Source organism: Vollenhovia emeryi, unplaced genomic scaffold, assembly GCF_000949405.1.
Source record: "Vollenhovia emeryi isolate VEMERY1.0 unplaced genomic scaffold, V.emery_V1.0 DF939137.1, whole genome shotgun sequence".
Lineage (NCBI taxonomy): Eukaryota > Metazoa > Arthropoda > Insecta > Hymenoptera > Formicidae > Vollenhovia > Vollenhovia emeryi.
Window position 1 is genome coordinate 1,262,043 of NW_011967229.1, and position 11,002 is coordinate 1,273,044.

Here is an 11,002-nt window from a genome sequence, read left to right on the forward strand (position 1 = left end):
ATCTAACAATTCTCTCTACCGTTGAACATATATTATGTTATTAAGATCATGCTAGTATCAATGGAAGAGATTATTTTATATCAGAACACTTTGAGTACGTTTGTTTACACCTTGCAGTTAAAAATGCACATATAGTATGTCTGTGAAATATATATTTAATTACGTTTAAAAGTCAACTTTTTGTGTCATGCATATATTACAGAAATAAAAAGACCCTCTTGTATTACCATCCCTTCTACATATATACATTGTATATTGCTAGAAGAAGAAAAAGAAAAAAGGCCATTGGCTATTGCTTATGAAATCTTTGGGTTGTAATGTGATGAAGTATACTGTTTCTTTGCGATGTATACAGGTGGATGCGAAAATTGCTTATAAAAAGTGCTAAGCGCGATTTGGAGGAATCTGATATTTATCGTCCAATAAAAGCGGACGAGTCAGAAAAACTAACCGATCATCTCGAAAAGTGAGTATCGCTAATGTTCGAGACAAATAGTCATACGTCAAAGTACGCGACATACATATAATAATAACACTTGTAAGATATATATTATTTATCCTGTGTAATATGTTAGAGTCGTCGTCATAAATTTGTAAGTCACAAGCCTGCGCGTGAGTTATTATCCGCGAAGCGCGAACACGTAACGTTCTAACCGAGGGGAAAACCGCTGACCAAAATCTTGTACACCAATGCCCACTAATGCCCAGTGGGCATTACTTTATCTTATTATCTTCTTTTATCTCATTTATCTTGTTTTATCTTATTTTATCTTATTTTATCTTACTGTATCTTATTTTATCTTATTTTATCTTTATAATGCCCCAGCAAGACGTAATGCTCAAAAAATGCCCCAGTAATGCCCAGTAATGCCGCAAATCTGTACACCACAATGCCCTCAGCGGTTTCCCCCTCGGTTCTAACGCATATTTTTTTCGTTCAGGTACTGGAATCGCGAGCTGGACAAACTGAAGAATATGAAATATACCGTGGGTAAAGATGGGCAGAAGGTGCCACTGAATAAGAACGTCCGTCCGAGATTATACAAAGCGATTTTCAATGCTTTTTGGTTGCCATATTTCATAATCGGAACCTATGCATTCATACAGGTATATCAATATTTTAAGAAGAAATAACATATGATATTAATAACTGTGATACTTTATTAGTGAAATCAAACAATGTCTAAATAAGTCATATCTATGTATGCCCAGGGTTGGGTAAGTTATCTTTTTTTTAACTAATTGTAAGTTAAGCTAAAGTTAACAGCCTTGAAAATTTAACTTAGTTGAAATACACAAGTTAATCCATAATACAATTAACTCAATTCAAAGTTAAGTTAATAATAAAAAGAAATTAAAAAGATAAATTTGTTTTATTTTTACATAAAATCTCAGAGACTCACGATCACGTAAATTGCACTGAATTTCACGATCAGCGTTCAAATAATCAATCATACTATACGAAATATAGCCTATTTCATATGCAGACAATTTCACGTGAGTTCCAGACTCAAAACCCTATATAATGGCTGTGTTCCAAAATTCATTGCCAGCGCTGAAGAACTCTATAGTGCACGTAACGTATTCTGTAGATTTTTAGCGCTGGCTTCACCTATATTTCACCTATATTTTACCATTAATATGTATTTTCACTTTAAGAAATCTAGAAAAAAAAATTACAGTTATAATTAGGTAATTTTCCGGATTTGAACAAGTAATTTCCATGTAAAAGTACATTAATTTTTTTTAGTGTGAAGTTAAATTTATTGAATTTTTAATTTTTTAACTTATCTTTTACCTTTTTAACCAGACACTATCCAATCCTGTGTATATCATATAATTGGTATTACTAAATATTTTCGTGATAAAAGGAAATATTGGAAAAATATTCCCACTATTGTAAGAGAAACGATAGAAGACTGTTTGCGTTAGATGTCTACTTCTCATTAGATTCAGCTAACAATAAAGAAAAAAAATTGTTAATTTGAAATCTCTCTCTCTCTTTCTGCCATTATCTTTCACAAATCATTAAATTTAAATGTTTTAATTTTCAGTGTAATGTGGTACGCGTCGCATTACCGATATTTCAGGGTTGGGTTCTCGATTACTTCACCAGAAATCAGACAGCGAAGACAGAGACGAATGATGTATTGATTTATATAGGCTGCATGATCGTTTGCAGTTTCATCTCCGTTCTAATAAACCATCATGTGGTATTGCTTTCGCAGCAGATCGGTATGAGGATACGCGTCTCCTGCAGCTCTCTCATCTACAGGAAGGTAATGTTATGGATTTGTGTTGACCCCAATTTCTCTCTAGAGAAAGAAGGAAAAGAGGATAACTGGAAAAAAGCATTACACCTGCTTTAATTAACTAATGACTGTATAATTTTTAACAAATCGTGGATCAAAATTGGATCAAAATTTATCAACGTTGGGAATCAACGACAAATATATGTATAAATTTTTAGATTACAAATCTGTAGATTAGAGAGCTGTGAAAAAAAACTGATCGGAACCAGACCGCATAATGTGAAAAAACAAAGTTGATATATGTACATAATTATTCACTAATAATTAATTTCCTATCTCCAACATTGACCTTTGAAGGTCTATGTCAATTTAAGATAATTTAAATTTCGATATGCGTATGCAAGATCAACTAAGTCAGAGAGTCATATGTACATTTTAAAGATATAATGAATGAAAATATTGTGAGTTACACGTGTCCGCTATCTTCTTTATTCGGTATACTTTTAAACAGATAGCGCACTTGCAGGTATCCCACGAGTCTCTATCGGTTGAAATTGAAAGGTATATCTAATGAAGAAGATATCGGACACATGTGACTCACAATATTTTCACTAAATATATCTTTAAAATGTAATCGCATGTCACGTGTATGTACTTATCTCTTTAAAAATGGAGCAATTTAAGTAAATAGTGAAATACTTAAGGAAACTAGCAGTTTTGACTTGTTGCAATAACAAATATAAAAAATATTTCACTGTACTGCCTTAATTTAAAAGACATTTTAAAATTATACAAACTAATTTTATATTAAAACAACTTTTTGAATTATGTCTCATTACACCAAAGTAAAATATGTTGAAGGCTTTTTCAAATTCATTTGACGCATCTATTACAAATGATGGAATTACAATTGATTTATTTTCTAACTTATGACTACGACGTATGACGTTTATATGGAAAAAAGAAAATAAAAAAATACGTATATTAATAGTAGGCTAAATATTGTTAATTTACGATAATACAGACCTTTTCTTAAATTATATTGCAGTAAATTTTCTATAATTCTTTCCGAAACTGTTGCAGGTATTACGATTGAATAGAGCATCCATAAACCAAATTGGTGTTGGACACATCATGAATCTACTTGGAAATGATGTTAATTCCTTCGATCAATTAATGTGGTATTTAAATTTCATATGGATCATGCCTATTCAGGTAAATTCATCTCGTGAATAATATCCATTACGCAATATTTCGAGATAATTATACATCAACAGCATATCTGCCTTCATTCCACTAAAATCGCTAAATTAATTTTTCTTCTTAGATTAGTGATAAGTATACCGTTTAATGTGGTAATGATCTAATTTGTATAAAATACATCCATATCTGTATGCGTCCACGCATTCTACAGCTTCTCTAATCGGTTATGAACGTGTAGGATCTCTTTCTTTTTTCTCATCTTTATATTTTATTTTAACAACTATCTGTCAAGGTTAGCTACTTTCTTTTCTAGATCGCGATTATAGGCACTGTAATGTGGCAAAAAATCAATACTTCCACCATCGTCAGCGTAGGGTTGCTATTGATTATCGCTCTAGTGGTACAAGGGACCGTTAGCTTGCTGAATCGCAAAGTCAAAGCCACTGTCGTGCCACTGACCGATCGAAGAGTGCAACTGATAAGCGAACTCGTAGCCGGGATACAGGTAAATCTGATCAGTTATTTTATTTCTAAGCAACCGGTGATGCGAGTGAAGACGTTAACGTTTAAGTGTCAAATTCGAGTGCTGAATGCCAAAAGAACAATTTAAAGAAACGAATCTGCCAAATCGTGACTCTCGTTTCAGGTGATGAAAATGTACGTCTGGGAGAAATCATTCAGCAAGATTGTATCGGTGACCAGAGAACTGGAAATGAAGAAGATCAAGTTCTCGTCGTACGTGCGCGCCATGTATTTCGCGACCGCAGCCTTTACCGAGCGACTGGTCCTCTACTTCACTTTGATAACGTTCGTCCTAATGGGAAATAACTTGACAGCAGACGTGACCTATGAAATATCGTTGTATCTTCACATACTTCAACTCACCGCCGTGATGCTTTTCCCGCGAGCGCTGATACATCTGGGCGAATCGATGGTGTCTATGAACCGATTGGAGGTGCAAGTTATCACATTATTTCAAAATTTATGATGTATATTTATGATATAAATTTATGATAAACTCTTAAATTTATTATTTCTAAATTTTTGCGTTTATTCGACCGCCACACACTTATACAATTATCAAAGTGCGCTTAATTTTTATAGGAACTATTGTTGATGGACGAAGTGAATAAGGAACGGTTGGAGAAGACGCCACAATTACAGTGTAGATCTCAGAAACCAAACAAGGTGTCTAATGTAAAGAATCGGACAGATAGATACCTCTCGACAAATGACAGTACCGCGCTTTCCGAGCTTCAGGAATTATTTGATCTTCCGGTCTGCGTGAAGGTTCAATGTGTTTTTGCAAATTGGATTCAAGGCCATTTGCCGCCGACTTTGTGCGATATCAACTTGACCATCAAGCCGGGTCAGTTGTGCGCTGTGGTCGGCGCCGTGGGCTCCGGCAAATCATCCATGCTACATTTGCTGCTGAAGGAGTTGGATCCAAGCGCTGGTGTCGTGATCTTCACTCAAGACTCCTTAAAAAAAAGTTCTCAAAGCAACCTGTCCAACGGGTACTCTATCAACAACCCAAATCTGCGTATCTCTTATGCTAGCCAGGAACCTTGGATCTTCGACGGTACTATAAGAGACAACATACTGTTTGGCCAGCCTTATAACAAAGCCAGATATATCGAGGTGATTGCCTTAATTCTGGACAGTTAGTGCAGATATTGTACCTTATGCTGCACACAAAGATTGCATACACATTGCGGCAATCTTTCATTGCTATATTTCAATGTTGCAAATGAACTGTGAAATGTTGATGCGTCATTACTACGGGATTTCAGCAACGTTAAAATGTTTGCCTTTAGAAAAATGCATGTATAATATTTCTTAATTTTGTACTCTTTAGTACTTTCTATTATTTCTAACTCGTTGTAATCGACTGACAAACGTTTTAGGTGGCAAATGTGTGCGCCTTGACGAAGGATTTCCGGCAGTTTCCGCAGAGAGACATGGTGATGGTTGGCGATAAGGGTATATCCCTGTCCGGAGGTCAAAAGGCACGAATCAATCTCGCGAGGGCGGTTTACAGGCAGGCGGATCTGTATCTGCTCGACGATCCCTTGAGCGCAGTGGATTCTTGCGTCGCCCGGCATCTTTATTGGAAGTGCATCACTGAGTATCTCCGAGGCAAAACGAGGATAGTCGTAACCCATCAGTTGCAATTTCTGAAACGCGCGGATCACATCGTCGTCTTGGATGGAGTAATTAGAATATTCCTTAATGGGTGTTTTAATTTTTTTTATCATCTTTACGTTCCAAATTTCAACTTTAAATTTGTTTCCATCTAGACGCAATTTATTCACATCACTCGAAATGTGAAGAATTTAACTTTGCCGAGCGTTAATACTAGTAAATAATCAAAATAATTTTAAATTCCTTTCTTTTTGTGGTTTTATGAAGAAAGTCCTCTATTGTAAGATAAGTTTCTAATATGAGATAGCAGGTTTTCAACACCCAAATTCAATCACAAATCTTCTTTCGCAACGCAATCCAACGGCGAATTTTCCACTAAACAAATTTCACCTCAAGCCCAATAAATTCATGGTGGAATCAATAGATGCTGCCTATTAATTTAACAGAAACCTCCCGCTATCTCATACTAGGAGTTTATCTCATAATAGGGGACTTTCTTCTATGTATAAATATATACATATGTACATAAGCGCCTAAATTTTTTGATCGATTTTCAAGGGTTCTGTGAAGGTGCAAGGGAGTTATAACAAATTGGAACAGTCAAATAAAGACTACATTGGCATGTTAGACAGTTTGAGTTATACGACGCGGAAAAAGGAAGAAGACATGAGAAGAGCTTCGGAGATATCTCTGAAAAATATCTCGAAAATGAGACGTGCCTCGGGAATATCAACCGCAAGTTCTATCGTTGTGAGATGACCATTATCATTCGTTCCTTTTAATTAGAAAACACAGAGACTGTCGAAATTTTATATATGATGTCTTGGTTTAATCAAAATATACTTGAATGAAATACGATAAGATAATTGAAAGAGATACTTGTATAGCATGTTCGCTAATAGTCTTACTTGCCCTAAAGCCAATCAATTAATTAGATTGTTATTATGCCATCGTTCAACAGTCTGACATTGATGATTCCGATTATGCGGCGCATATCCCGGAAGCCGAGATGATGGCGCATGGTCGAATATCCGGCAGAGTATACAGGGAATATTTGCATCGCGGAGGCAACTGTTTCACCCTGTTCATTCTGCTACTGCTCTTTATCATCAGTCAGGTTGCCATCACCGGGACTGATTACTGGCTATCGTACTGGACCAACTTGGAGAATGTCAAGTGCATCAAAAACACTAGTGACATTAGACAGTTCGCAAACATGTACAACGACAGATTCCTTGGGTCGATCTTCACGCTGAACCCGGACGGTCTGCTCAGTACTGTGGATGCCATATACATATACACATTCTGCATCATCGCCTCCATAGCCACCGTTCTGCTCCGCAGCTTCCTCTTCATGAAAATCTGCACACAGTCGAGCTGCAACCTGCACAATACCATGTTGTCCAGTCTATTGAAGGCACGCATGTCCTTCTTTCACGTCAATCCTTCCGGTGAGCAATAATCACATGATCCCGACAGGTAGAAAGAAATTGTCCCGTTATGTAAGAGTTTACGAAAGAAGGGGACGTGAAAGTCGCCATTTTTCGCTTAAAAAGAGAACCTGCAAAGCATGTTTCGCTGATTCTTAAAATGTCAGGTGGTAGTGTTTGAGTTTCGAAACAAGCACTACATTTCCATTTAATGAATTCTACACCACGACGTTGTATAGGAATGCATACGAGTAAGAGTTAGGCTGATGGCAGACAACTATCCGTAAGCGCTTAAGACTGACGTAGCCGGAGACTTAAGGTAAGGCAGAGAAAACGTGGAACACGTGTTCCTTACGGCTTACGTTTTTCTCTGCCTTACCTTAAGTCTCCGGCTACGTCAGTCTTAAGCGCTTACGGATAGTTGTCTGCCATCAGCCTTAATGTGTTTTGTGTAAAGTAAGTGTTGCACAGTAATGTTGTAAAATGAACTATTGAGTAAATTATTGAGCTTATATATTTCGCGATTTCAACCTCTTGATCATGAACCTCAATTTCCGGATTTTTCTTCAACCTTGTTCAGATTTACCGGTGTTCATGTTTTAGGGAGAATTTTAAATAGATTTTCAAAAGAAATTAATACTGTCGACGTGCTGCTGCCCAATACAATGTTGGACGCGATTCAGTTGTGTTTCACATTGGGTGGTATAATGATCATGGAGGCGATAATTAATCTCTGGATGCTGATGCCGATAGCAGTACTGGTCGTCTTATTATACTTTGCGACGAAACTCTATATGAGATTCGCTCAGAACATCAAACGTCTCGAAGGCATAAGTAAGTAATGAAACTCGAGTAACTCGTCATCAGACGTCATCAGACAGGAATGAGAGAGGATGCGCGTGGCGTATCTCCTTTACCTCTAGAATTGTTCTTACGTTCACCATCAAACTTGAATCTTTAAGTTAATGCCTGCTGCATTTTCAGCAAAGAGTCCATTGTTCACGCACGTGAATGCCACGCTGAACGGTCTGCCAACGATCAGAAGTAGTGGCGCCGGAATCGAGAAGATGATGCGAAAACAGTTCGATATGTTGCAAGACCGGCATAGCGGCACGTGGTACCTTTTCTTAACATACGGGGCAATCTTGGGTCTCTTTACGGATATAATCATGTGTCTATTCATCGCTTTGATTACCATCTCTTTAGTTCTGATAAATGAGAACGGTAAATTATGGCTACTTATAAGATTTTTAGTTGTCGAGGATTAAATACTCGAGGATTAAATACTCCTTGTAATTTTTCTAAAAGACTTGGCGAAGACTCAGGAAGTTACTACAAAGTAGAAAAAATTAAATAGTACTTTCGGTATTCAAGTTTCAGTATGTTTGTTCGTATTTGTACGCACGATTAGTATTTAGGGAAATATGTTTATATAATCTTGAGGAAAATCTTTGAGCTGTTGCAAGTCTCTTCGTTGATCTTCTTGCTGCAGAGATGGTAGACGACAGCACAGCAGGTCTGGCGATATCACAAGCTTTGGTCCTAACCGGTATCTTGCAATACGGCATAAAACAGTTCTCCGAGACGATGTCGCTGATGACATCCGTGGAAAGAGTCCTCGAGTACACGAATCTTCCTCAAGAAAGATCAATTACCTCGGACAGTCCACCGCCATCTACATGGCCGTCTCAAGGACAATTGATTCTAAAGAACGTCAGCATGAAGTACCACAAAGACGATCCACCGGTCCTAAAGGTAGATAAATCGTTCATTTTTGCGGACATTCTTTATGTTTTGCCACCCTTTTGTGCTTCGTAGGATCTGAACGTATCCATCGAGCCGGGATGGAAAGTTGGGGTGGTGGGACGAACTGGCGCCGGCAAGTCCTCGTTGATCTCAGCACTTTTCCGTCTATTCAACGAATATTTGGAGGGCGAGATTAAGATCGACGGTCGTGACACGAGTACGGTAAGCCTGAGCGAGTTACGCTCCAAGATCTCCATCATACCACAGCAACCGGTGCTCTTCTCCGAGAGTCTGCGCTACAATCTGGACCCGTTCAGTCAGTACGACGATATGAAGCTGTGGGAGGTGTTGCGGCAAGTTGAGCTGAATCATGTTGCACTGGATCATGATATCCTGTATGGCGGCCGTAATTTTAGTGATGGTCAGAGGCAGCTCATATGTCTGGCCAGGACTATCCTGAGGAACAATCGCTTGCTGGTTCTGGATGAAGCCACGGCAAATATTGATTCGCAGTGAGTTTTGATGATTCTTTAAGAGTTGGATTGTTTAAATCTTCCCCGGAATATATTATATCATATAATTTCGACTCGGTAATTGTTAACGAATTATCAGCAGTTTTATAAATAATTGAAACTTTTTATTGGTAAAGTATTAATTTTTTAAATTTATTTAGTATCTCCATGTGGTGTATGGTGTTCGTGATGGAGTATTTAATCTTATTATAGTTTCAAATCAGTCCATATCTATTTGTAAGACGCTAGCAGTCATAAACGATCCCTAATGTATTTGTGAATTTCATGTAAATTTATATTTCTGTTTCTAGCACCGATGCTTTAATTCAAGACACTATAAGGAGGAACTTTAAAGAATGCACCGTCGTCACGGTAGCACATCGTTTAAATACCATTATAGACAGCGATCGGATTATTGTGATGGAAGATGGCACCATCGTGGTAGGTCTCATCGTTTTTATGAAGCCGTAGGTTAAAAAAGTATCAACGTCAGTGTTTTCTCGACAATACCTGGCATTTTTAATAGTACAGAAAAGTTGTTGCGAAAAATATTACCTCAGCCAGGGTTTGAACCTGGACCTCCCTACACTCTAGGCGCCTCACCAATTCGACCACCGAGGCATATGATAATATTTGTCGCGATAAACAGTATAAAGATGTTGTCCACGCGCCTATTTCGATTTTTTTTAACAAAGAAAAGATTTTGTTAAGTTCTTGTTAAGTTTTAAATTTTCTAAGTTGTATTTATGATAATCACAATTGTTACCTCAACAGGAATTCGGTTGCCCTTACGAGCTGTTGCACGAAAAACCAAACGGCTACTTCTCACAAATGGTACAAAAGACGGACAATCAGATGGCACAGAATCTTTTGGAACTGGCGAGAAAAGCTTGCGAGAAACACGAGGATCATTACCATTTGAGGTTATCGCAACGAAATACTGAGAACGAGAGCGAGGCCACAATTACAGAAGAGTCCGCTTTGTAGATTTCTTTTGGCTATTTTTTTAATTAAAAAAGGGAAATGTATATATTTATAATTACGTAGATGTATATTTTATTGTATATACATGTACACATATATACATATGTATACGTGTAAAAATATAAACATAATTATAAACATGTCTTTCCAAACTAGTACGTATACGATCAAATTTGTGAAGAAGAAAAATGAAGAAAAAAAGGATCAATGTATGATGGCTTGTAATGGTTTCCCGTCCACGATAATGTTGACGTTTAAATAATTGGAGAAAAATTAGATTCAGAAAAAAATTACATTTTACTATAAGAAACAAATTTAAAAAAAGAAAAATAAGTGTTATGTTGAATAATTAACGTGAAACAACGCGCGAAAAAGGAACACGAGAAGTGTTTTACATTAATGTTTTTATACAACGTACGGGATAATTATCGTTATCGTACCGCAAAACGATGACGCCGATATGAAAAATAAGTACACACTGGTGGTTCCAGTAAAGTATTGACTATTGGAAAGCGTTTCTCGGAACGGCAGAGAACGTGGAAAAGAAAACGAAAAAGAGAAAATAAGAGTGCTAATTATTTTCATTAGTTTTCTATTGGTTTGAAGTGTCGTTAAATCTTGTGAGAAAATACGATAACATGGATAAAGATACGACTGACTTGAAGCCAAACCCCAGGGAGACTGCGAATATTTTCAGTGTTCTATTCTTCTGGTTCGTTAAGTTTCTTAC

General features: G+C 37.1%; 2 protein-coding genes across 4 annotated transcripts in view; both read left to right on the plus strand.

The window, feature by feature from the left end:
* LOC105567463 (probable multidrug resistance-associated protein lethal(2)03659) overlaps window positions 1–10,352 on the plus strand; it is a 13,951-nt gene extending 3,599 nt beyond the window's left edge. The window contains exons 2-17 of one of the 2 annotated variants that reach the window (XM_012022357.1): window positions 356–466; window positions 942–1,107; window positions 2,055–2,279; window positions 3,336–3,467; window positions 3,769–3,960; window positions 4,102–4,410; window positions 4,560–5,096; window positions 5,363–5,668; window positions 6,159–6,350; window positions 6,562–7,051; window positions 7,634–7,864; window positions 8,015–8,254; window positions 8,523–8,785; window positions 8,849–9,288; window positions 9,600–9,729; window positions 10,063–10,352. In XM_012022357.1, the coding sequence (XP_011877747.1) occupies window positions 356–466; window positions 942–1,107; window positions 2,055–2,279; window positions 3,336–3,467; window positions 3,769–3,960; window positions 4,102–4,410; window positions 4,560–5,096; window positions 5,363–5,668; window positions 6,159–6,350; window positions 6,562–7,051; window positions 7,634–7,864; window positions 8,015–8,254; window positions 8,523–8,785; window positions 8,849–9,288; window positions 9,600–9,729; window positions 10,063–10,275 (4,177 nt within the window). In that variant the 3' untranslated portion in view covers window positions 10,276–10,352. Of the gene's footprint in view, window positions 1–355; window positions 467–941; window positions 1,108–2,054; window positions 2,280–3,335; window positions 3,468–3,768; window positions 3,961–4,101; window positions 4,411–4,559; window positions 5,097–5,362; window positions 5,669–6,158; window positions 6,351–6,561; window positions 7,052–7,633; window positions 7,865–8,014; window positions 8,255–8,522; window positions 8,786–8,848; window positions 9,289–9,599; window positions 9,730–10,062 lie in introns of those variants that run through there. The other variant, XM_012022358.1, reaches the window with a different exon arrangement.
* Window positions 10,353–10,727: 375 nt separating this feature from the next.
* The window catches only part of LOC105567462 (multidrug resistance-associated protein 4-like), a 13,780-nt gene continuing 13,505 nt past the window's right edge, over window positions 10,728–11,002 (plus strand). For both annotated transcript variants that reach the window (XM_012022355.1, XM_012022356.1), the window contains exon 1: window positions 10,728–10,984. In XM_012022355.1, the coding sequence (XP_011877745.1) occupies window positions 10,911–10,984 (74 nt within the window). In that variant the 5' untranslated portion in view covers window positions 10,728–10,910. The remainder of the gene's footprint in view (window positions 10,985–11,002) is intronic.